Source organism: Miniopterus natalensis, chromosome 21 (genome assembly GCF_054644295.1).
Source record: "Miniopterus natalensis isolate mMinNat1 chromosome 21, mMinNat1.hap1, whole genome shotgun sequence".
Taxonomy (NCBI): domain Eukaryota; kingdom Metazoa; phylum Chordata; class Mammalia; order Chiroptera; family Miniopteridae; genus Miniopterus; species Miniopterus natalensis.
Window position 1 is genome coordinate 8,577,793 of NC_142101.1, and position 26,621 is coordinate 8,604,413.

Sequence of the window (26,621 nt, forward strand, 5' to 3'; positions counted from 1 at the left end):
CCCGGGCTGCCCACCACGTGGGACCGGCCCCCGCGCTCCTTCCGCCCGACGGCGGCGGCGCGGGGCGGGGCGGGGCGGGGCGGCGCGCACGCCAGGCATCGCCAGCAGAGCGCCGAGGCGCCTCGCCCATTGGTGGAGACGGTTGCGCGTTGGAGGCCCGAGCGGCCCAGCCCGCGGCCCGCTCCGTGTCCGTCAGTCATGGAGCGGCCGCCCAGAGCCGCGGCGGGGGCGGCGGGGCGCGGGGCGCGGGGGCCCGGCTGAGCCGGCCGTCGGAACGAGACCCTGCAGCAGCGACGACGGAGGCGGAAGCAACCCGATCCCGGAGGCGGCGGCGGCGGCGGGAGGAGCCGGAGCCGCCTGGGATGTTCAGTGAGTGCGGGGCGCGCGGGCGCGGAGGGCCGGGGAGGGGGTCGCGAGCCGAGCGCGCGCGGGCGGCGGGGGCCGGGAGGGAGGGAGGCAGGGAGGGCGCGCGGGCGGCGGCGCGCGGCGAGGCCTAGGCGGGGCGCGCGCCCGCAGCTCCCGCCGGCGGGGCGGTGGGGGCGGGGCGGGCGGGGCCGGCCGTGCGCGGGCGCGGCGGCCGCGCCTCCGCCCTCGGCCTGCGAGTCCCAGGCGGCCGCGGGCGGCGTGGCCTGCAGTCGGCGGCTCCACCTGGAGGGGCTCTGCGTTCCCGCTCCCTGGGGGTCCTGCCGGGGCGGCTCCGGGGCACGCGCCGGGAAGGGGTCCTGGGCGCTGGGCAGCCGGGCAGGGGCGCCGGTCCCGATCTCGTTGAAGGAAAAAGGAGACGTCTTTCGGGCGAACTCAAGATTAAACTTCGCACATGGCGATGGTGGCGGACGGATGTGAGATCCACCTCCGCCCGTGACAGGGGGCGATCCCGAGTGAGAATAGCTGTTGCTGGCGGACAGCAGCCTGCAGGGTTGCCTTCGAGGGGGGTGGACTCCTGACAGCCGCGGGAGAGTCGGGCGCTCCGGCGGAACTCGCGATCGCCGAGGCTTTGGAACATGTGTTAGGTAAGGAAGGCGTCGGTGCGCGCCGAGGTGATGCTCAGAACGGTGGTGACACTTTAGACTTCGCGGAAGCCGAGCGCAGGAGAGCCTCGTGCAGGCCCCCTCCGTCCTGATCGTGTCCTCATAATGCGCGTCTCGCCGCAGGTACCCTAGGATCGCAAGGTAAGCCCGCCAGCCCCACGCGCGCGCTCGTCGTAAATGGACCCAGCTCTGACTTTGTAGGTTGAAACCTTGGAGTGGTTAACTCCCGCTAACGAGCCTTTGGGCGCCGTGCTGGGAGGAACGGGGGGCGGAGTTGGCCTGCCTTCTGCTAGGTGATGCACGCGTGTCATGTACCTGAGTGGGGGGGGGGGACACGCCGCCGCGCTCCCCAGCCTAGGCCGCCGCCCTGCTTGAAAATGAGAGTGAAAGGGGACTTTGCGCCACACCTTGAAACTCGGAGAAACTTAGTGTCACGGTTGGGGGCTGGGTAACTACAGAGACCTGAGGTTGAAACCATGTAACTGCGTAACCTCAGTGAGCCTTGGTTTCCTCTTCTGGAAGAGACCGATGACTTAGGTGGAGCTTTTAAAGGTGCCAGAGAAAGGAATGATGTCTGAAAATGCCTGACGTATGGGAAGCACCCTGTGAATATCCTTGTAGGCCTAACGTTTTTGTGTAAATGGGATGCAAACGAGTCGATTTTCTTTATGAATTCTTCCTGCCTGGAAAGTCATTGTTAAACTAGAAAACCAAAAGGTGGGCTTGCCGTGAGCATTTTCCTGTGTGATCAACAGTTGGAATAGTTTGTTGCTCCTGCCAACAAAGGTGAGGTTTGCATGGGCTTCTTTCACTCTGGAACTAGGTAAAGGCCTCACTTAACTGCTCAGTAACTCTTTTTGTATTTGGGGGGTTTTGGGTTTTTATTTTTGCAAACCTGTGGAGGACATCTCTGGAGAAAAGAAAGGGGTTTTGTTATTCATGATTAGCTTTGACTGGAAGGGAGCCTGGGGATCCTCTGTTAAACCAGCATCACTCAGTGGACAGTCCTAGGAGTCAAGTTTCCAGCCTCTCTTCCTGTGACAGGCAGTTTCTCAGGTAGTGGCTGTTCTGATCACTCTCCACAAGCATCTGGGAAGCCTTCGCTATTGTGATCCCCCAAAGCCCCTGATCTAACGCAGAACCTCTGAGCAGCAGCACAGTAAAGGGAAAGAGCTCAGAGCCTGCGCCCGGTGGCCTGAGTTCCCATTTGGGCACCGTGGAACCTTGGGCACCTTGTCTGGCTTCTTTGGGCCTCACCTTTCCCATCTGAAGAATGGCACCTAGCTCATAGGGTTGTTGTGAGGCGTGAAGGAGAGGCACTTAATAGTTTCTTGCCAGTGGGGTACACTCAGTAAGTGTTAGTATTAGCAGTGGGGATGTAGAGACAGACTAGTAGTGTGGTGAGCGCTGTGAGAGAGGCTTGTCCCTGGGTTCACTGGGTACAGGGGGCCATAGGCAAGGAAGCATTTGGAAGGCAGAGATGGCTCAGCCGAGCTGAGCTGTGAAACTTGGGTAGGACTTAGCTAGACCAGGTGGAGTGCCAGTGTGGGGCGTCTTCAGTGAATGGAGGAGCCTAGCCAAGCCCCTGAAGTGAGGTGGTTGGTACCCACCAGCTGTGTTAACACAGGTGGGTCAGAGTTGAAACGACACAGTGGAGGCGGAGGTTTTTTTAATTCTCCGCCCTGGTGGAAGCAGTAGGAAGTTCTTAAGATGAGCACAGAAGACATCAGGTTAGCTTTTTGGAAAAATATTGCCTGCACTTGTGCGAGGTTGGGTTGAAAGTAGAGAAGGCCCATCCACTTGTCCTGGCAGTTCCGTGTCTGCCTATGGCTCCTGAAGGAAAGTGACTGCCCAGCAGAGACAGACACTTTTATCCAAACGTGGGAGTTTGGAGAGCCCTCAGAGGACACACGAAGAAACTCCTAAAAATTACCTTCACGTGTGTGCTGTATATGCCTGATCATAAGACAAGTCTCTCTCTGAAAAGGGAGTCACCAGACGGATTAAGTCTCTCCTATAACAGGGCACTCTCTCAGTTACTCTATTTCCAAAAACAAGATGCTGTTTAGGCTAGAACCACCTCAGTCGATGCCAGTTTGGAATATTTATACAATCAGCCTGTTCAGTTAATGCTGAATGAAAGATGTCCTGCCCACCTAAATGGGTATTAGTAGCTTGGGTTGCGATTTCCATTGAGAGCATCATATGTGGATTCAAGAAATGCTCTGCCATAGCCGATCTGGTGGATGCAAAGGTGATGTGCTCTGGAAAATGGAATTGGATGATTCATAGTGGCTCAAGTGACCACAGGAACACTGACGTTGAAGGTGTAAGTGATTAATTGAAATAAAATCGTTTCATGCATTAATATACATACTGCCTTATGTAATATACTTTTTTTTTTTTTTTTTTGGTCTTTATTGATTTCAGAGAGAGGAAGGGAGAAAGAGATAGAAACATCAATGATGAGAGAGTCATTGATCAGCTGCTTCCTGCACGCCCTGCACTGGGGATCGAGCCCGCAACCTGGGCATGTGCCCTGACTGGGAATCAAACCATGATCTCCTGGATCCTAGGCCAATGCTCAACCACTAAGCCACACCAGTAGGGATATGTAATATACTTTTAAATACATATAAGTAAATTAATAAAGATTATAAGTAGAGATTTGGATTTTATCTACAATCCTACAAGTTTGGGGTTTTTTAAGTTAAACAGATTTTCTTTTTTATTTTCTCATTGAAAGGGTAAAGTTGTCTTAGATTTGAGCTCACCTTTTTGACATTTTACAGAAATTAACTGCTGCTCAGTTGCTCTGCTGAAGCAAATTCCCCTTTCCCTTCTCGTTTTTTAATTTCAGGGAGGTTTAAAGAATGTGTACTGGCGAGATTTAGAAAACACTACAGAGAACTTCCATTCATAATTCTTTGTTTAGCAGCCTAATAAGTATCTTTCCGGGAAGATGTGCTGAAATGTATCTATCTGTATCTTAGTAACCTTCTAGTGTTTGTTAATAATAAAAGATGGCTTTTTTTTTTTTTTCCTAACAAAGTATGAGCATTTTGGAGATTTGGTAAGTTAGTAATCAGAAGTGTTTTGCAGCCCAGCCGGGCGTGGCTCAGCGGTTGAGCGTCGACCTAGGATCCAGGCGATCGGGGTTCGATTCCCGGTCAGGGCACATGCCCGGGTTGCGGGCTCGATCAATGACTCTCTCATCATTGATGTTTCTATCTCTCTGTCTCTGTCTCCTTTCCTCTCTCTGAAATCAATAAAGATATAAAAATAAAGTGTTTTGCAAAACTTGGTGAGTTCACATCTGTAGCTAAGGTGCTGATGCATTGTTTAGTACCATGCCCAGAACTATGTGTCCGATACACTAACCATTGGCCGCATGTGGTTACTTAAGTTTCATGTAATGAAAATTAAAAATCCAGTTCCTTGGTTACAATAGCACTTTGTGGCTGGTGGCTGCATACCTAGAACAGTTTTTATACTTGCAGAAAGCCTCATTGGACAGTACTACTCTATGAAAAACAGAAAGTCGTCCCTCCATTCCCCCCCCCATGTCATTAAAGCATCTTGGAATCCTCACTTGTTGCATTTGAATTCAGTTTCTGTCTACCGTGGTGTTTGCAGATAGAGCAAACATGAGTTTTCTTTATGAAGTCGAAACATAGTAAATGTAGATGTCCATTTTGTGGATCTCCTGTACTTCTATGTTAACGGGGTTTTGTATAAAAATAATTGTTCTGTGCCGCAAAACAGTGTTAAAATAGGAGTCAAATATTTGTAGCTTTTTGGTTCTTAAAAATCGAGAGAAATCATGAGCTTAAATTGTCAGTTCCAAACAAAAGCTAGACAACACTCACTTTATTTTCATGTGAGTTTCAAAGAGAAGAAAAGCCCGGTCCCAGGGAACTCTCCATCTTTCTGCGGAACTAAGAACGGTGATGGCAGGAGTGCCGGCCTGCGTGGCAGGTGGAGGGGAGGTTTTAAGCTTGGGACCGGCATGATCAGATCTGGCTGCATTCTCAAGGGTGGTTTGAGGCAGGGCTAGAGGTGGGGGTATTGGGGTGGCCCAGCTGAGAAGAGGCTTGAGCTGCCAGCGGCAGTGGCAGTGGGGAAGCAGCAGCTCTAACAGTCCTGTGAAGGACAGGAGTTGGTGGCCCCTTACAATCGAGAGGGAGAGAGAGAAAAGAATCGTAAGATGATGGCTTATTTTTGCTATAGTGGTAGATGGCACAAAGGACAACTATGAGAGGTAGAGGTTTTAAAGGTACGTAAATCTGGCCCTGGCCAGAGTGGTTCAGTGGTTAGAACGTCGGCCTGCAGACCAGAGGGTCTCAGGCTTGATTCCCCGTGAAGAGCTTGTTCCTGGGTTGCAGGTTCGATCCCCGGCCTGGTTGGGGTGCGTGCGGGAGGCAACCAATCGATCTCTCTCTCCCTCTCCCTCTCCCTCTTTCCTCCTCCCCCTCCCTCCCTTCCACTTTCTCTGAAAAATAACCAATGGAAAAATGTCCTCCAGTGAGGATTAAAAAAGAAAAGAAACAAATCTGGGCACACTGAATTCAGATGTTTGCAGCACCCAGGTAGAGATGTCCTTTCGACGTGAGCTCAGGAAGGTGATCTGACTAGAGTGTGCGTCTTGGGTGAGTAGTCAGTGATGTAGGGAATGTGAAGGGTGAGAGTCATACGGGGGGGGGGGGGGGGGTGCTGAGAGAGGGCGTCTCAAGGAAGGAGGCACGTAGGATTTGGCAAGAGTTGAGGAATCTCAAGTACCAGTAAAGAGCCCACTGAGGTGGAAAGCACGGTCAGCTGCTGGGTGAGAGAGTGCGGGCTGGGAATGGCTGGGGGGAGCTGTAGGGAAAGAAGGTGTTTGGCAAGAAGTCTTTACTTCTGAGATACCACAAAGGTCTCTGCCGATGTTGGAGAAAATCAGTTCCTGGTGGCATCTGTCTGCCTGGCTGTGCGATTTCTGCTTCCCCTCTCCCCCAGTAAACCCCTTCAGGTTCTGCATTGCATCCTGACCCCCAACTCAGCCTTGTTCATGTGCCATTGACATCTTAGGACACAGGTATTTGCGTCATCCTGTGTCTGAGGGAAGATTGAATATAAAGGGCCGTCATAATTTTAAAATTATATGAGGTATGACTGAGGCTGAGAGTAGTATGGCTCATTTATTTTTCTTTGATTTATATTTTCACAAAGCTGACTGAATACACATCATGATGCTAATGCAAAAGCTTAGGTTTTTAGGTCCTACTGAGAGTGACCTTTTGATAGTTATTTCAGCCATTTAGACTGCTGCAAATAAAAAGTACAGACCTAGTGTTTGAGTGCCTCCTAGGCACTTTATGTGACATTTCTTTTAACAAAAAATACAAAATCATTTTGTTTTTAAGCATAAACTTACAATTAAAAAATGCATTTACTTAAAACAAAAAAACCTAGCTACCTATCAGTATACTCAGATGGGGGCCGATTCAAGGATGGTGGTCAGTTTGCTGGATCTGTCTTGAACCCGTCTGTACTCAGAGCTGCCACCGTACACCTGACGGGTGCTGTCCATTTAGTGCTCTGTTGGCATCTCAGGGAATTGTGCAGTACTTAGCTGTTGAGGCGGCCAGCACCCCTCCACCAGCCATATCATGGACCGTTGAACGTGGGTGGAGTTGGGATGCAGTGAAGACGCAAAAGAGCTACTCAGCTGCAGTCCCACAGGATCGGCATCTTAAAAGCGTGCCTGGTTCCCATGTGTCTGCATTCCCCGTATTTCTATAAAATATGAGTGTGGCTGTGGTTTTTCCTGCATTTGTTACTATGAAACCAGAAAATAATCATGTCCTGATTTTATATAGCAACTTTGTTGAAGTACTAAATAGTAGGCAACTGTTAATACATGAGAAAGATACATATGGTATCAGACTACTTTTAAATTCCAGAAATACTAATAATGTCACAAAAAGAGAAAAAGTATGTGATTGTCTATTTTTACTTCTAAAAAAGATATTTTATGTAAATTGAAAATGATGGGAAATCCTGAAATTTTAACACAGATAATTATATACAAACTCAACTTAAATTTAAAAGATTTTTATAAAAAAGCTGAGGAGGTAACTTGAAATTGCAATATTAGTCTCATGTCTGAATCTCTCAAAAGATAGGTCTATTTTAAGGAGTTGTGTTTTTTTGTTTCTTTTTTGTCCATATATGGATATTAGTACTATGGAAATCTGTTGGGGGAGGGGAACTGGCTTCTCTGCAGATTTTTCTTTTTTTTTGGAGAATTTTTTATGAGTTTATTTGAGCCAGACTGACAACACATGCGGGGAAACGATCTCAGATGCTCCCAAGAATAACCATTTTGCAGCTTTTATGTGTCTGAAATTAAGAAGGGAACCAAGGAAGATTACATGGAGGTGGGAGAAAGCAAGGCAGGGATTGGGATTACAGGGTAGTTAAGATTATGTACTCTCTGGAGGGTTAATACCCCCTTTAGGGGCATTACTTCTGGTATTTCAAAGGTGTGTTACCCGAGGTGCACAGGAAAATGGACAGGGCTGTCTTAAAACCTTTCACTACGGAAGTCACAGGCCCGGGGCATGATCACCCAACGTGACCTGCCTTGTTCGGAATTTTTTATCAGATCACTCTGAGAGGTTACTTTCTGTCCAACCCCCTTCCCTCCACAGCTCCCCCTTTCGGTCATAATTTTCCTGAAGGGTGCATTTGACGACCAACCTTTTGGTCAGACTGTGGTCTCACAGCACTGGGAAGGCCCGTTCCTAGGATGTCTCGTTGACTGTTGGGGATGGGGCAGTGCTGTAATCGCGGGAGCTGAGTTGAGGCCGAATTTTTCCACGGGAGGGGCAGGTAAGTGGAATGCAGTCTGGTCGTACGGCTTTCATTGCAGGGAGGGAAAAACAGCTCCATCCTTTCTGTCCTGTGAACCGTCACGACCCGAGTTTTGCCTTCTGGCTCGTTTCTCTGTGGTATAACATTTACATGCCCGTGAGGAGTCTTAGCAGCTACCTTATTCAGGCTCGGTAATCATAAACAAGTGGACTACATAGGAAGACCCGAAGGACAAGTGTGACCATCGTGACTAATGTCATGAGCAGACAGGTAAAGACGAAGTGGGTGCTCAGGTGTACCGGCCCCTCGCACGTCCTGGGGCAGCTGTCTACCTCTGGTGTCAGCGGCTTTTCAGCCGAGAGTTTTTGATGCCCGTTGGTGGGTAGATGTCCATTGCGGTTAGGTCCCTTCCAGTGAGATTGGGGAGCGTCTCCTATTTGATGTCCCTTCCAATAAACAAAATCTCCAGGTGGTAGTCAAGCAGTCTTTCAAGTCTTGGTCTCCTGGGAGCTCGCTGGGAAAGAAAGCAGCGAACAACTTGGCATTTTCTAGAAATTATCAAAGCCTGGTGGAAACACACTAGTTTGTAGAACAACAGGTGGATACAGATTTTACCCTGGAGGCATTTACAATTTACACCTGCCCTTGACAAGTCAAATTCCAAATGACCTTCCCGTGTTAAGGACAGCCGTGCTCAATAGCTCGGAGAATTGGGTTGGCACCTGAAGGACATCATAAGTTGATTCATTTATCTAGATCCTCTTGAAGCTTCAAGAGGCCAGTTAAATGTGTTTTCCGTTCTACCTAATTTTAAAGCTGGCTTTTTCTAATTGTGCATGCAAACGATTCATTTAGAAGTAGAGGATCCTCATCTTGTCCATCTTCATTAACACGGGAGCCGACCGGTGGCCCTTGTTGGCCGCAGAGCAGGATTTCCTGCGTGGATTTTGAGATCTATGGAATCTGAACAAACTTCTAGGGAAAAGCAGCCTTTCCATGCGCCGTGTCTCCAGAGGAGCCAATGCTGTGGACATCCCTGTAGGACCGCTTTACGCCTAGAGGAAATTCTCAGGCGACCCCACGAAGATGCTTAGCCACCTAGGAACACCTGAGCAGGGGCGGCGAGTGCTCGCCCCGCGTCACGGAGCCGCAGCACGTTGCAAGGCTCAGGCCCCTCTCTCAGGGCGAACCCACCCGTTCCAGGGCGCCCTCTGCAGAACGCTGTTCATTATTCACTTGAACTGCGTGTGCTTTGGAATCAAATCCAGCTTAGTCCGTCGGGTCATGTCTCTGGTATTTTAGTTGAGCGTGGCTGTGAAGAGAGTCCATGGCCAGCCTTCCTGCCCTTAACATCCTTTCCCCTACGGCTGGCTCACCCCCCACCCTCTGGGAAGGTCCCTTGTTATAAATGATGGTTTGGATCCAGAGAAACTGCCCTTTGGGGCAGCCAATTTGGGCAAATTTGTTAGAATGAGTATTTACAAACTAGTTTCTAGCGATCCCAAATATGGCCAGTTTTTACTGTCATTCATTTTCACTCCTAGCTGTTGGACGGCTGTCTGTCTTCCCCTCAGACATGCATAGACTGCCCCACCTTGAGGCACCGTCGTTGCAGGGCCTCTTTATCAATTGTTCTGTCTCTCCCATGCTCAGGTTATTTTTCATTAGAGGTGATCTCTTCCTCCCATCTCATTTGAAACACTAAGAGACACATTTTGATACATTCCCATGGCAACAAGAGATTGGCGGCAGGAAATCTGGAAAAGTTTTAGTCTCAGCTAAAATACGAGGAATCAGGCTGCTTTGGAAGAGTTTGGAGACTAAGAGCTCTTGAAGTTAGATTAAAAGCAGCTTTAGCTGGGGGGGGGGGGCAAAGCTGGTGGGTTGACTAGTCCTGACTTTTGGGCCAAACTGGTAAAGGACAGTACTCCCGCAGTCTCTGTATGCATTTAATTTTTTCCCCTCTAAATATAACATTGAATCAGAATTTCGGGGCAGAAATTATTTACACACACACACACACACACACACACACACACACACACGACATTATTATGTGTAGCCAGGTTAGAGAAACGCAGAGGACGACTGGTACAGTCAAATTGATACAGTCATGCTTATTAGTAACCACAAAGAAACAATTGTCTGTCTTCATTGATGGACAGATGAGTGCTTAGAGCACTCTCAAAGTATCAGAATCCTTGTATCAGCAATTAAACGATCTTTATTAGAAAATAAATAATTTAAGGCCTAGCCAGGTGGCTTAGTTGTTTGGAGCATCGGCCCATGCACCAAAAAGGTTGGAGGTTCAATTCCAGCTCGGGGGACATACCTAGGTTGCAGGTTCGATCACCAGTCGGTGTTTCTCTCACATCATGTTGGGGCCAGGCTATGTTGCAAAACAGGCCTGAAGGACTTAGGTCAAATTTCACCCAAAAGGGGTGTCTTGAAGCACTAGACTGGTTCCCCACCTACAGAGAGACAGATAAGTTCCCAGCCAAGAGTTAGAGGCGTTCCTGCTAGTCTGGGCTGTTTGTGGCCGTCCTGCAGACACCCCGGTCCTGCAGACACCCCGGTAGGGCCCCAACAAATATGGCCCGTTCAAGCGAGGTGTCCCTCTTCTGATGACCTCCGGCCTTACCGGGATACCCTCTATCAGTTCTGTCCGTATAAGGGGTGCCTAGTTCCTCTGTCACCTCACATGGAGAACCCTCGTGCTACAACCCTGGTCTCCAGTAATCAGACTAGTGACCTGTTCCCTGCCTTTCGTGTTCCCAAAAGCACTGGTCTTTTCAGAGGCCTAGGAGAGAGCAGCAGCCACCCCTCCAAGGGAAGGGAGAGTCCCTGTTAAGTTAACCCTGAGGCTCCCACAGAAGTTGGTTTCAGGGACCAGAGAAGATTCCTGGTGACCTGTGTGTGTGAGCCGGCTGGCCAGACAGAGACCGCACCTCGGGCCCCGAGGGCAAATCCTGTCCCCTTCTTTAGGAAGATTAGAAACTGCCGGGGTCCCTTATTGTGGAAGCAGAAAGAGTTTAAGCTCATTTATCCAGCAAAAGTTCCTGTTCAGATCCTCAGAAAACAATTCTAGTTGAAAAGCCAAAGTTAAAACGCAGCCATCCATTTTTTTTTTTCTGTCCTGTCCTCAGTTATGTCCATTCTCATCTATAGCCTAGAGTTTCCCAACCCTTAACCCTTAGCTCCACCTTGAGGATTTCAAAAGCTCAAAGAAAGTCAGCCTGGATTTCACTCCAGATGCAGAGGAAGGAAGGGAAAGGGAGGGACAGGACATTCTTCCAGCCAGAGGGCGAGGGTCTCTCCCTCCCCCCATTGGAACTAGTAACCTGGCAGGGAGGAGCCGTGGGGAAGGGCCTCTCGTGACTGCAGCGTTCCTGGGTGCAGGACCGCGTCTTGCAGTTGGTGGAGTGCCCAGTGCAAACTTCCCCTTCCATGACCCCATCCTGTCACAGGGGCCGGCGCCCTGATGGCTTTTAAATGCCCAACCCATGCCCACAGTGCAGCAATCCGCAGAGAGAGAAAACCCAGGGCCGGAGGGGAGAGAGCATAGTCATGGCCTCAAAGCCAAGGTGGTGAGGAGGCTGGCTCACGACTGATGAACAGCCCGAGCTGCGGCTTCATTATGCACCGGGTGTGAGGCCCGTGGGGTCAGACGGGACTTGGGTTCAGCAGCCTCAGCCCTTGTGTGCTGGCTGGGAAAGAATTCAGAGCCAAGGCCCGAACTCTAAGAGAACATTTATTTCGTTAATCAAATAGGTAGAAAAGTAATTCCTAGAAGAAATGGGCTCAGGAAACAAGGTACAGAGGCAAAGGAGGGGCCCTGGGGGCTTGGCAGTGAGGAAAGTAATGGTAACTCGGGGAGGAGAGGGGATGGGGGAAGGGAAAGCAGAATGTGTGGGCCTGTTCCCAGGAGGGAGAGCCCTGGGTTCTAGTCCTTAGGGTTTTAAGGGAGAAGATTTTAGGGACGGTCCCAGATCTCAGTAGACTATTCAGCAGCTCTCCAGGTGTGTCCTTTCAGGGCCGGGGTCTCCACCGATTGATTTGTCGGCGCCAGGGCAAGGGGTCATTGTCCAATGCAGCTGGTCCTGAGGTCAGCTGTGGCTGGTTTTGTAGCTCCCCTGGGCCTGGAGCTGAAGTACACCTGAGGCCTCGATGTTATCTCTAGGGGAGGAAAGGCCACCCTGGAGGCCAGGTCCCACCCTGCAGTTGTCTGTTGCTAGGCACCCAGGGCTTTCCACCTGGCGACCTTCTGTACCTGGCCCATCTTCCTTGCTCTGCATGTCTAACTGCCTCCCACAGTTTTGCTGGGGGAAATTACTTTTGATTATTCAAGCCGATGATGCCACGGACGACCCCCAACTCCACTTAATGCCAAGATTTCCATCGGCCCCAATGAACTTTTCTTTAGAGATGCTCTCAAAGCACAAACAAGACCAGGTGAGCGCCGGGGCCTTTCATGTCCCCTGCCCACTCTGTGAGACGGGCGTTAATGAGCAGCGAGCCAGCCGCAGAAGCGGGCAGGGGGCAGTGCAAAGTCAGAGACCCCGAGAGATTCAGGATCTGGGTAAACACATGCTGAGAACGCGAGGCGTCGCTGGCGGGGAGAGGGGTGCCGTGCCTTCTCCTGTGTCAGGAAGAGGCTGCCGGCCCGAACCCAGGGCTGGCGCCGCGTTTTCGTTTGAGCCGCCCGGTTTACCTCCCTCGCTCTTTACTTGCAGCTGCAAGTACACAGAAGCATCGACGGGGTGAGGCTTGTGTATACGCAGGGCGCACCTCGCGGGTTCCTGGAAGGAAGGAAAGGAAAGTGGCAGGAAGCGTTCAGCGGGGTAGATTACTTTGGATAATTGAGGCTGATTTGGGGGTGATCTGTGTTTCCCGTCACTGACGTTGGCTGCATTATGGGGGAAGTAGAACGGTGGGGAGCCCCAGGCTGGTGATCGGGGAACTGAGTTTTGCTTCTTAACTGTTCACGGGCTGGTCTTCCCCAGTGTTGATTTTGGGCAGATGTGATGCTGGGCTGGGCTGGGGGATGTCCTGGCCTCTGACAGCTCCGTGTCCTGTGGTCCCGCCCCTCCCCAAGGTCATGAAACGAGTGCGCACCGAGCAGATTCAGATGGCAGTGTCCTGCTACCTCAAACGCCGTCAATACGTGGACTCGGACGGTCCCCTGAAGCAAGGACTGCGGCTGTCCCAGACGGCTGAGGAGATGGCAGCCCACCTCACAGGTAGGCGGGGGCTGCCCCGGGGGCTGGGGCTGGGGCAGGAGCAGGAGGGCGCGTGCCCATGGGCCAGTCCTTCTGGAGGCGACCCCGGAGAGAGCAGGCTGTCCAGCGGCCTGGGGGCAGCACCGAGGGAGTGCTGGCCTCCAGACCCTGCTCGGGCGCCACTTCGAAGAACCTCCTGGTGTGACCGATCCCTCCTCAGAGCGCTGACTGGTTTTACCTGTGCCTGACGCCAGGTGCAGTTCTCCCTTCCATGCGCTCTTACCCTACAAGACTGACGGGGCCAGGGTCTCTGTCCCCCTGTACATGACCCCCTCCTGGAGCCCGGAGCCTCGCCTGTGCAAGGCAGGTTTGCTCGGCGAACGACTACTTTGGGATCGGTGGTTGGAAATATTGGCAACGTACATATGTCCCTGAGATTTTAAAACGTTTTTAGGTCAAAATTGGGTTTTTTGTTTGTTTTTTGAAAAATTTTGTCATGAATTCATCTGGAGTAACAAATAATTGTCACCTCGCTATTTCGTGTGTTCAGCTATTTATGTGGATGTCATTTGTTTATATTGAATTTGTGCACTGGCGATTTTGGAAAAAGAATTCACTGCAGGGTCGCCAGGGTGGCGATGAACTTCCTTGGCGAGCGCGGAGCCCGCGTTCGGCGTGCTTCCTCCGGCTCAGCCCCGGTTCCTCTTCCCTGCTCACGCGGGCCCTTCTCTCTCTCCGCCTGTACTTCCTTCTTCTGGAAGAATCTCGTCACCTGCTCCACCGCCTCGTGGTTTCAGCTTTTGCACTCGCAGCAAAAGCTACTTAGCTACCTCTTGTTACCCTGAAAGCCGAGGACCTAGACTGTGCTCTAAGGGCGCATTGCGGTGGCTGCAGGAAAGAGTGGGGGGACTGCGGAGGCCTGAGGGTGCCCTCAAAGGAGCGAGTGGCTCCTGGCCCTCGAGGCCGTGGAGGGAGCTCAGTCCGGCGGCTGCTCCTTCTGCAGCGAAGCCGCCGTGTTCTTCTTTCCTTCAGACTCCGCTGGGTCACCTTGGCAAGAACAGGGCCAGGGGATGGACTTGGCATAGAGAGATTCACAAGTGCCTTGTGGTTTCAAGTAGGACAGCCCGGGTAATTCCTTCTCCACTTGCCGTCGCGGCCTGTCACGTGCATTGATGATCTCCCACCGCCCTGTGTCCACCGGAACCTGGGACGGGAATTCTGTGCTGCTGTCGGTGGGAATTCGGAGCCAGCGCTGCCGAGCAGCCTTCCAGAGCCTCCCGCGCCTGCGTGTCTTAGTTAGATGTGTAGCTCGTTGGGAGAGCCGCTGTTGCTCCTGGAAAACCACCGGGAAGCGGTGAGAAACACGAAATGTATCGTAAGACTCGTCCGAGGTTTTCCTGCTAACCCAGTAATCGGAATATGCCTGTCTGCATTCAGCAGATAATTATTGAACATCTGCCGGAGGCCAGGCTGAACAGTTCTAGAGAGAGCTAGGATTTGATCGCAGCTCCCGAGGAGCTTACCGTGTCGTCGGGAAGCGAGACACACCTCGGCCACTACAGGAGGGTGTGGGGTAGTAAGTCCTGTGCGGGGCGGGTGCCCCAGGTTCTGTAGGAGCAGAGAAGATGCTGGTCTAAATTAGCCTGGCAGGTCAGGGGAGGCTGCCCAGAAGGTCTCGTGGTTCCTGGCGTATAGTCAGGGCCAGGAGATGGTCAAAGGAGCCGTGAGCTGTTGACCAGGGCGGTTGAAGGAGGTCTCCCAGGAATCTGGCGCGAATGGTAGAAAGGCCGCTCTGGCAGCTGTGCGGCCGGGAAAGGCCCGGGCCGAAGCGGGGGCTATGGAAAGGGCACAGCGCCGCCCAGCGGGGGCGGGGCCGGCCTGCGGTGAGGAGGTGCTGATGGCAGTGGGGAGGAGCCAGAGGACTCGGTGGAGGGCGAGGGAGGCCCTCCCTTCTTCGTGCACAGCCTCCCGGCACAGGCTTCTGCGTCTCTATCTCCCTGGCTTCCGGCAGAGCACACGGGCTTCTCCGCATCTGGGTCCCCTTCGTGTCACGGCTTCCTCGGGCCTCTGCGTTACTTTCCGTTCCCGCGTCCGTGTTCCGTCTTCTGAAATGTGTCCGTGTTTCGTCCAGACTGTCATTGAAGATGCTTTCCTCGGCCCCAGTGCCCCCTCCCCCTGCACAAGGGGTCAGGGAATTTTGTTTTTCTTTTTAGAAAGCATAAACTCACAGAATGGAGATTAAGTGCCTGTGTATATAGTGAATATTGAGACTCCAGCCTTCTCGCCCCCATTCCTCTGCCCAGAACAGCAGCAGCCGGGCACACGTCCTCCAGGAAGGCGAGTGGAAGAGTCTTCCTTGGTGGACTGACCTGCCCGAGAAAGGGACCTGAGCGCTGACTTCGGGGAACGCTCACCCCGGTCGTCCGGGCGATGGGCGCATGCACAGAGTGACCTCCCATGGTGCCTGCTCTCAGCTGTGCGCCCACGGCCGGGGACTGTCAGGCCGTGGAAGACGCTGATCTACCCACTGAAAAATACAGAGGGGAAGAGTCAGTGAATCGCAGCTCGAGGGAAGCAGACAGAGCAGAAAGACAAATGGAAATGGGAGAGGAGACTAAAGGATCAGTGCAGGAAAGCGAACCTTGAAATAGTAGCAGTGCCAGGAAGAGAAAACGGGAATCCACAAAATGATTCAAGAAAGTTTTTCAGAATTGAAAGACATGAATTTCCAGATCGAAAGGGCCCGCTGAATGCCCAGCAGGTGGTGGAAAGCAGACCCCCACCAGGCCCGTTACTGTCAGCCGTCAGAACACGGGGCCAGATGCTTCCCGATAAGTCTCTTGAGCTTACAGACCTCCCCTCGTTCATCTACTTTATTCCTGTGACTTACGCCTTTTTCCTCTCGTGCTCCCATTTATTGGGTATCAGGAGGAGAGGAGGGAGATGTGTCATCAGTCGGGCGTATCGAACCGGGAGCCCAGCATGCTTTGGAAATCTACTGACGTGCCCGTCGCTATTGACGCAGACTCATCACCCCCTCCCACCCATCCTGCCACTCGCTGGGTTAATAACCCTCTCACCCGCCCCGTCTGTGTGTCTTTCCCTCCTCAGTCCAGTCGGAATCTGGCTGTGCCAACATCGTGTCTGCAGCCCCGTGCCAGGCGGAGCCCCAGCAATATGAAGTACAGTTTGGACGCCTGCGGAACTTCCTCACCGGTGAGTGCTCAGCACTGGGGGCCCCTTCTCACGGAGGGTCCCCCAGAACCGGGAACGGCCCAGGTAGGGTGGGAGGCGCTGGAAGGTCAGAGGTAGGTGAACACGGCTCTTGCCTCAAACTCAGGGCCTGTTGGAATTTCTGCAAGTTCAGTGGCAAGGTTAAAATCTCTGAGGGCGAGGGCCCTGGGTGTGCTGCGCAGTTTTATCGACGGCCTTCACGGGGACCGCGACGCTAAGTCAGCCACGTGGAGAAACATGTTTAAACGCACGTGTTTGAAATGCACATTGGATGTCACTAATAATAATATAGTACCTGTCGAAAGGGCCTTAGAAATTGTAATTGAGATCAATTCGTGGGTGGTGTAATGACCCCTGAAACACAAAATCAGTAGTAGATCACTGTGTGACTTTTTAAATTAATCACTTTTTTAAAATGGAGTCACTTGGCCTCTCTGGGGCCTCTGCTTCCTCGTATATGAATTTAAAAAAGCATTTCAAAGGGGAAACCGACGGCCCTCACCCAGTCCTAAGATGACTGGTAATAATTTTAACCTTGGAAAGATCGTTGCAGTAAGAGAGGCCGTGTTGATTCTAGTTATTTTGTTGAGGACTTTCTTTATATAAAACAACTGGAGGTGTAAGAAACAAACCACTCTCTGCCCTCAAAGGATTGAGAGGAATGAGCATGTATTGGTTAGTGGGGAATTATGGTTTAAATACTCTGGAGCTGTTTTATTTTTCTTCCCTTATTTTGAATAGTCCTTGAATTAATAATTATTAATGGTAAAGATGCATAGGTGTCAACATGTAAACCAGAATAATATATCTAGTTTTACACACACTTAGAGTTGTCCTAATTTTACTTGACCCTCAGAATGGTTAGTTTTTTAAAGGAAAGAACCCCCATTTCCAGTATTCTGTGGTTGGGGAAATGGCCAAAATGTTACAGAAATTAAAGGTAACAATAAAACCCTAGAGAGGGTTATCTTATCGGTCTCACAGTTGTTGAGCGATGAAATTCATAAGTAGAGACTAATCTGCTAAATAGTTTCAAAAATGAAAAAAAAAGGTATTAAAGGTTTAATAAAGAGAGTTTATTATGTTTAACTGGAAAGAAGGAAATTCCATTAAGATCCTCATGTCATATGAATGTTAAATATCTCAGAACAGTGATCAGCCGCTTCCCATCTCCACTCAGGATAAAAAAAGAAACATTGAATTTATAAGAAGGATTTCATTCTGAGGTAAGCAAGCACTTGGAGACAGCGAGTTATTTTCATCATTGATGTTGGTTGTTAAGGCTTTAAGCAGTTTTAAAATTTTTAAGTCAGTTCTTAGAGAGCTAACTTCCTTGGTTTTTAAGAAATGTGATTGCTGCGTCTCCGTGGTAGATGTGCACCCCCCTCGGGTGGTGGGAAGCTGGCGTGGAAGGTGACAGGCCCAGCCCATCGCCTCTGTCTCATCCGCCCGGCCTGTGTCCATGCCAAGCGCCGACTCCATGCCAGGCTAGGTATTGCAGTGCCATATATTGATCACTAATGCGATTTATCCTGACGCAGTTTTCTGTTCATATTTCCCTCCTTTGGGCTCTTGGTGTTTTTCTTAAATATTTGCCAGAGCTCTTAAGGTAAAATAGCCATCCGCCCCTTGTACCTGATGATGCGTTTTTTCCTAATACGAGCCACCCTCTCTATTCCTGCCTCTTAGCTTCCCTTGCCCAGAACTTTAGATTTCAGTGCATTGTAATCTGTCAGCCTTTTCCTTTGCACTTCCATGTCTTGTTTCAAAACTGAGAAATTTGTCTGTTACGTTCTGTATAATTTAACTCTTTAACCCATTGGCCACAGATTACTTGGGAGGGGTGACGATACGTTTTCCCTACAGGCTGCTTTTCCTGGGACATTCCTCTCTACCCTCGGTCTCCGGAGAGCAGTCAGCCAAACCAAATGAACAAGTACCTCCTGAGTGTAGCGTGTAGTCTTTCATCTAAACTGGAAGCTAATCCTAACATAAGCGGTCTACAAGTAAAAGTTTTTAAATAAAGTTTAAGTTTGACCCTGGAAGTGTGTTTCACAGGCCAGTGTGGACTCAGCTGCTGAATGTTGTAGAGGGAGGAGCTGCCTGCGTTCGGGGTGAGGAGACAGTGGAGGTGGAGGCGGTCGGGGAAGGCCTTGCTGAGTGCAGGGCGGACTTGCGTTAGCACTTGGGAGGTGGGTTGCATTTTGGAAAACTGGAAGAGGAGGGGCGGGAGGACTTGGTACCTGGCAGGATGTGGGCAAAGGTGAATGGTGGCAGAGGTGGCGTTCTTTGCGCAGGACAGTGGGGGAGCCCGCTTCGTGGAGTGGGGCTTCCAGAGTGGAGATAGAGGCACACACCCTGGAGTCCGAGCTGTATCCCGTGTGATGGAGACGACCGTTGACATGACTTAGTCCGAAAGCAGTTTGTAAAAGGGTTGGTAAGAGGGGTGACCGGGAAGCCAGCCTAGAGTCCACCACAGTACTTGAGAAGTGAGGTGTGGGAATGGGAAGCAGGGCCTTGCTTTCATATCTGAACTAACCAAGGGGGAATCTGCACGCTCAGGAGTAAAGGAGGAGTAGCTGGGAATGTCTCAGGCTCTGGTGAGGGGGTGGAAGTGTATGAACAGAAGTCAGACGTGAGGATGTAACGGGTCTGGCTCGGAGGAGGTGGGCGCACGCTCTGTTAATTCTTCAACGTGGGAAGGCGATAAAGGGTCAGGCCAGGTGCTGTGGTGGGTGTTTCAGAGCGAAGGCCCAGGATGTCATCGTCAGTGGATCCAACCCTGCGGAGGAGCGAAGGAGAGTGAGGGCTGACAAGCCCAGTTTTTGTTTAATAAGTGTCCTTTTCTGCAAACTCCATGAAAAAAACCATTTTTTTCATGTTTCCCACCAGCAGAGTGGAGCGCCAGGCAGACATTCGTTACATAGTCAGTGGGTGGGTGGGTGGGTGGGTGGGTGGAAGGAAGGAAGGAAGGAAGGAAGGAAGGAAGGAAGGAAGGAAGGAAGGAAGGAAGGAAACACACTTTTCAGAGGCTGTTACTTTGTAATTAGAAAAATGTATTTTAAGCAAGTACACATTCGGTAAAATGTGCCGTGTATATAATGACTGCAAGGGAACGAGTTCAAACGAGAGTGAAGACTCACGTGAGCTTCACCTTGTTCCACATACAGAACATGTTGATTGAAATTTATTTTAAGCCCAACGTGCTGTTCTCTTCAGACAAGAGAAAAAGTGGCAGTTTTGAAACTATGAACTGAAACGAGTGAATTTCAGTAAGTTTTAAAGCAGCAAGCGCATCCCTGTTCTTGATGGCTAGATTTTTTCCTAAACTTACAAATTAAAATCCCTCTCATTTGGGAAAAGCCTGAAACTAAGATTTTAAGGAATTGAAAACAATCCTTCATCCCAGTAGACTACGTAGGAAGTCTGATCACTAAGAGTGGAACCTTTTTTTTTTTTTAATTAGTATTTTGGGAAAGAAATTTTTCAGAGGTCTTCTAAAAAATTATAGTATATAAGTCAATACCAAATCCGTATTAGTCAGTGTTCCCCAGAGAAATATAATCAATAGGGTGTATATATAGATTTATTTTAAGGAATTGGTTCGTGGATTGTGCAGGCTAACAGGTCCAAAATCTGCTGGGCTGGCCAGCAGGCTGGGGACCCAGGGAGGAGTTGCAGTTCCAATCCCAGGGCAGTGGGTGGGAGGGGACGGCAGAATTCCCTCTTCTAAGAAGGTCAGTCTTTCGTTCCCTTAAGGCCTTCAACCGATTAGATGAGGCTCACCTTCGTTATGATTGGGGATAATCTGCTTTACTCAAAGACTGCTCATTTAAATGTTAATCTCATCTAAAAAATACCTTCGCAGAAACCCTAGAACAATGTGTGACCCAGTATCTGGGCACTGTCCCCCAGCCAAGTTGACACGTGAAATAAACCGTCACAAGGCCCAGCCTCTGTCACCTTGGCACCGTATCCATCTCCTTCCTAAACCACACTTAATCTTCAAGTAAAGACGATTCACAAGGTTATAATTTCGCCTAACAAGATACAGCCCTGGGCACAACTGAAAACGTACAAATCCCGTCCCCAGAAGAAGAAGCAGAGTCCTTGGGTGGTGCTTGCTCTTGTGACTTCCCCTTACTTCAGTAGTATGGTGTAAAGTTAAGGATACTTATATACTGTAACAAAGTCATTATATAACTTAGGTTACATGGTAAGGGAGTGGGGGGGACACAGATGTTTGCATAGACACACAAATAATTTCATTCTTAGCAGAATAAGGGGGAAGATTCCTGACAATTACAGTCCTCGTTCCTGTAACTGGTCACGTGGTCTAGCTGGTATTTATTTATTTAAATATATCTTTATTGATTTCAGAGAGAAAGGGAGAGAGAGAAACATCAATGATGAGAGTCACTGATCGGCTGCCTCCTGCACGCCCCCTGCTGGGGATCGAGCCCACAGCCCGGGCATGTGCCCTGACCGGGAATCGAACCTCCATCACCTGGATCCCAGGTCGATGCTCAGCTGCTGGGCCACGCCCGGCCGGGCTCTAGCTGGTATTGATAACTACCTTCCATGTTCCCTCTGCCTTCAGCAGGCGCCTCAGCCAGTCCTGGTTATTTACCTGGCAGGTGACCCCACCTTCCTTCCTGAGGGGTCTGGGCCATAACTAGTCCTGCCTGAGCTGGGTTGTTGTAGTTTCCAGTGACCTTCACCACAGGGCACGTTAATGCCAAGAGGCACCCTATGGGATCTCCTGTACCCCGGACACACGCTCCCTTGCCTGTGTTGGGGGAGAGCAGTCCAGTTTCCCCCTGGAAGTAGGATCAGTCCCCCAGCCAGCACAGTAACCTGTTGATTCAGATGCACAAGGAGCCCAAAGTGGCCGGGTCACAGTCTTAATTAGCTTTCAGTTCATCTAAATATGTATTTAAGTAGGGACACTTTTATTCTGAAATGCATATGTTATACAATTAATTCGAGCAATAAAGTGAAATGGAGTATTGAGCAGAGATGGCATGCTGGTGTCATTTATCATCTGAGTGGGGAGGCAGGATTCCTAATGCACGTGGTTCCTAAATCTCGAGCCATGTGTGGGTTTCCTTTCATGAAAAAAAAAAAAAAAAACTAGCAGAAGTACTAAGTGTTGACAAAGCATTTTTATTATTTAAATATGAATAAACATTATACTAGTTATAAAACCTTATGCTTACTATATTTCTGTATGAAACCTAAATGCTTACAAGTAAATCATAAGCAAAACCCACAAAAGCAGTAAAGTCCAGGTTAACAGTGATTTGCTGCTCCACGTGGGCCCAGGGGTGGTGCTGACGGCTGCGACCAGGCCGGTTTCATTCCCCCTCCCCGAGGGCTGTGCCCCTCGATGGCCCTGCTCTCGCCACTTAGTTACGTGTCAGATACACCTGCTTTTCTTGTTAGCACGTGACAATTAAAGCTGTACACTTTTGAACATTCTTTGTCACAGTTTCATGGTGTTAAAGTCTCTAATTGGCACGTGGTGTAGGCCTAACGACATGAAAACACCTGGTTTGTAACCGATCGCTGCAAAAGAGAAGTTTTACCTTTTAACCAACAAAATCAGAATGAGCCACTGACAGGTACAGGACAGTTTGAATGAACGTTGTCATCTTAGCGTTAGGACACGCCAGCCTGGGTAGCCAGCCACGTTAGTGAACCCACTAAGATAAGTACTTTGCCATCCAATACTCCTGTAGGTGACGGAGGCCAAATGTCACCACAAAACAAAGTAGAGCATTCAAATCGTATGTCAGCACTTACTTGCTAAATGTCCATCAGATAATTCTGAACATACCGTGTTCATTGTTTTTTAATTATCAAGTTAAAAAGTTTCTTTGATGCCCACGGCATGGCTCAGTTGACGTAGGATCCAGGAGGTCACGGTTCGATTCCCGGTCAGGGCCCATGCCCGGGTTTCGGGCTCGATCCCCAGCAGGGGGCGTGCAGGAGGCAGCCGATCAGTGACTCTCTCATCATTGATGTTTCTCTCTCTCTCTCTCTCCCTCTCCCTTCCTCTCTCTGAAATCAATAAAGATTTTTTTTTTTTTTTAAAAGAAGTTTCCTTGAAGAACTCGTAGTCTCTCAAGAATACATCTGCAGACCTTCAGAGGTCTGACGCACCCAGTTCGAGAAACACTAATGTACTGGGGAAAAGACTAAACCTCGAAGATCTGGGTAGAAGCTACTGAATTGTTGGGCAAACGTAGGCAAGTCACTTAACCTCTCTGGGCATCACATTGCTATTTGTGGCCAAGTTCACCACCACATTCGCTGGACTTAAGAGCCATGCTCTTCCTTCCTCGGTCCAAAGGCTTGGACTTTGGCTCCCAGAATTCTTTGTTGGGCGTGTATTTCAGTCTCTAGCCTCAGAAAATAGGGTCCTGATAAGAAAGTGTGGCGTGATGGTGGGCTGCCCAGCGGGGTCCCATCGTTCCCGGAGATGCTGCCGGTTATAAAGCCCTGGCTCTTTTTCGTTGTAGATTCCGACTCCCAGCATAGCCACGAAGTGATGCCTCTCCTCTACCCTCTCTTTGTCTACCTCCATCTCAACCTGGTCCAGAGCAGTCCCAAGAGCACCGTGGAGAGTTTTTACAGTCGCTTCCATGGAATGTTTCTGCAAAACGCCAGCCAGAAGGATGTCATCGAGCAGCTACAGACCACTCAGACCATCCAGGACATCCTGTCCAACTTCAAGCTTCGAGCATTCCTAGACAACAAGTACGTGGTCCGTCTCCAGGAAGACAGCTACAACTACCTTATCCGCTACCTCCAGAGTGACAACAACACCGCCCTGTGCAGAGTCCTCACCCTGCACATCCACCTTGAAGTGCAGCCCGCCAAGAGAACGGACTACCAGCTCTACGCCAGCGGCAGCTCCTCGCGCAGCGAGGGCCACGGCCTAGAGCCGCCGGACGTGCCGGCGCCCATCCTGCAGAACGAGGCCGCGCTGGAGGTCCTGCAGGAGAGCATTAAGCGCGTCAAGGACGGCCCCCCCTCCCTCACCACCATCTGCTTCTATGCCTTCTACAACACGGAGCAGCTGCTGAACACCGCGGAAATCTCCCCAGACAGCAAGCTGCTGGCTGCCGGGTTTGACAACTCCTGCATAAAACTGTGGAGTTTACGATCCAAGAAGTTAAGAGCGGAACGCCATCAAGTGGACGTGTCCCGCATCCACCTGGCTTGTGATATCCTGGAGGAGGAGGTATGAGTATCGTTTTTTCTTCCCTACACCTGCCTGTGTGATGTGCTTAGAATGTTCTTTCCAGACGTGACCGATCTTGCGGAGAATGGATTCATTTTCCTCATCAGGTAGCAAAGCCAGACTAATGCCGGGTAACCCGTAGCCGTTGAATCCCGCTCGTGCCTCACCTCGGAAAAGATGAAAACCTTTTAGCAGCATTAACTGTACGTTACTAATGAACGGTCAGGATTCCTTACTGTCTGGAATGTGGATAACGCTGCTGAGCGTAATTAAAGGCCTTGAGCTGATAGTGAGACTTACAGTAAGCACCTGGGCGCGTGCATTTGTGCGAATGTAAACAATTACGAGTAAGATTTCTGGGTCAAGGGGGGTCTGCATTTTATTTATTTTTACTTTTTGGTTAATCCTTACCCAGGGATATTTTTTCCCCATTGATTTTTAGAGAGAGTGGAAGGGAGGGAGGGGGCGAGAGAGAGAGAGAGAAACATAGATGGGAGAGAGACACATGGATTGGTTGCCTCCCACACGAACCCCAGGGCCGGGGATCGAACCTACAACCCAGGCATGTGCCCTGACTGGGAATCAAACCACCCTTTCGGTGTACGGGACAGCACCCAGCCACCTGAGCCACACCGGCCAGGGTGGAAGCTAATGTCTTTAATATGTGAGCAACGTGGCAAAACCACAGACACTGAATCAAGGACTTGGTCTTCTTTTCAGTTATTTGTACACGACGGCCCTCCTCACTGCCAGCCTCCCACCCCCTCACCTAACAATACGTCGCCTGTATTTAAAGCCTCTTCGTTCTCTCCCCAGTCTGGTCATCTTTAAGTTTCAAAAGTAAAGAATTCAGTGTTGCGGATAATACTCAGTTCTGTAATTCATACAAAGAACTGTCGTTTAGATCTGTGTTGACCGGTGGGATTATAACGCAAGCCATATATGCAGTTATAATTTTCCCAGCAGCCACATTGAAAAGGTAAAAAGAAATAGTCAAAATTAATTCTAATAACGTATTTTGTTTGTATGGCAAAGATGTTATCACTTAACATGTACACAATATAAAACATTGCTGATGAAACCTGGTACTTTCTCCTTTCTGCCCCAGCCTTGGAAATCTGGTGTTTACACTTAGCGCGTGTGCACTGACGCTGACCGAGGCCCCGCGCCTGGTCGCGCTCATGTCCCGTGTAGACGGCAGCGCCTCACGGCTTCCAGCCCAGCCACGTTCAGTTCCTTTCGTTCCGCTGGGAGCTACTTGGAGAACAGCCCAAGGCTAAATTCCAGACCCCCCCAAAGTACTGCCGATCTGGGGGAGACCCGAGCGTGAGCCGCGGCCCTGGGGATGCCCCGTCCGGGGTAAACGTGCATAACGCGTCTGAGATTTCAGGGAGCCCGTGGTTGACCCAGGGCCAGCAAGCCACAGTGCAGGAGCTCATCAGACAGTATTTAAAGATCTGCGTATACTCCCTATTTCTAGTCTTTTTAAATTTTTATTTTCTGCGTGTTTTATAATGTACATTTTATAGTTTATTATTACATGAATATACTTGACATATTAAAAATTCCTCTTTGGGACGCATGCCCATTTCCTGGGAGGGTCAGTCAGTGGTAGGGGGTGTGGGGTGTAGTCCTGGATGAGAGGAAGGAGAGGGAATCTGGGGCCGGGCACCCGCATCAGCTGCTCGTTCAGGGTTCCATCTCGTCTGCTGAGGCCCTGGTGCGACGGGGTTGAGCTGCAGAGGAAACGTGGCTGGTGGTTTTACTCTGTGGTCCTGGCAAAGAGCAGAGAGTGATGGCAGGAACGTTCTGGTTTCCCTGCCTCCTGGTCCATAGCATCAACCAGGCCCCTTTCCACAGGCTGGAGACGTCAGTCGTCAAGACCCCTGGGAGTGCCAGCCTGGCTCCTGGGGCACCCTGCCCGCCTCTGACGTCAGGTCCCCACATGGGGGCCGCGAGGATCACTCCCATCCCCTCCTGCTCCAAAGGAAGGCGATTAAGCCTCAGAGAGCAATGTGTCCTTCACACCACCCCTACGTTTCAGAGGATCTTGGTTAATCTGTCCGGGTCGTCTCTGCTCCCACGGTTCTTACATAAACTTTCTGGCACAGAGCAGTGAGTCATTCTTGAAATTTTAAAGTGTTGTTGTAACCTCTTTGGAAAGGAAAATACTAATATTCTGGGTAACACTCAGTAGAACCTTAAGCTCCCAAGTGCTGATGTATTTTTAATGTCGGGTGTCTGAAATAGCGATTTTGAATATTCATGGACATCCATGTTTATTTTCTCTTAACTCTCTCCGGAGTATGTACATATTGGAGGCGTGTGTTTTATTTGAATTTAGTGGTTTTTAAGGAGAAGTTAAAAGGATGCCCCTTTCCTGTACAAGAACCTAAAGCTCGCAGAGATAGTAATTCCTACACCAGCGAAGGCAGCTGGTTTAAGAGCCTTCATCTCACTGCTCGCTCTGCTGGTGTTGACCATGACCCACTTTAACTGACGAAGTCCAGGGTGGAGACTCGCGCTAAGGAGCTCGCCTGGGACAGAAGGAAAGAGAAAGGGGTTCTGAACCCAGACAGTGTACCTGCGGGGAGAGGGTGGGGAGGGGCACTTTCTCCCCGGCGCCGTGGGCAGCGAGCTGTCTGCTGTCCTGCCCCACCCAGGAATTAGTCCCAAGACACACAGGAGTCACTTGGCTTTAAAGCAGGTTTGAATCCAGGCCTCGTTTTGTTACTTTGGAAAAATGTCTGAGACCCTCCAGAAAGTCACCGTTTTAAAACCGCACCTTTCTTTCTTTGTGGACACCAGCAGTTTATGCCTGGTCACGGGGCGCGTGTCATCGATTGACAACTGCGCCTTTCTGACTTGCTGTCCTGACGGGTCCGGGCTTTCTTTTGGCTCCGCTCCTGCAGTGGGTCTGTGTTAACCGTGAGCTGGGCCCGCGCCTGCCTCCAGCACTGACCCAGGCGTGGGAGCAGTGAGCCTGTCAGGATTCCTCTCAGTCCACTGGAAACAGAGAGCAATGTGGCTTATAAA

General features: G+C 50.4%; 1 protein-coding gene across 2 annotated transcripts in view; it reads left to right on the plus strand.

Moving 5' to 3' along the window:
* Window positions 1-296: 296 nt before the first annotated feature.
* Window positions 297-26,621, plus strand: part of TAF5L (TATA-box binding protein associated factor 5 like) — a 30,364-nt gene continuing 4,039 nt past the window's right edge. Inside the window, exons 1-4 of one of the 2 annotated variants that reach the window (XM_087828885.1) lie at window positions 297-369; window positions 12,979-13,123; window positions 16,214-16,318; window positions 22,861-23,585. In XM_087828885.1, coding sequence (XP_087685011.1) covers window positions 12,982-13,123; window positions 16,214-16,318; window positions 22,861-23,585 — 972 coding nt within the window. In that variant the 5' untranslated portion in view covers window positions 297-369; window positions 12,979-12,981. Of the gene's footprint in view, window positions 370-766; window positions 1,170-12,978; window positions 13,124-16,213; window positions 16,319-22,860; window positions 23,586-26,621 lie in introns of those variants that run through there. The other variant, XM_016196031.2, reaches the window with a different exon arrangement.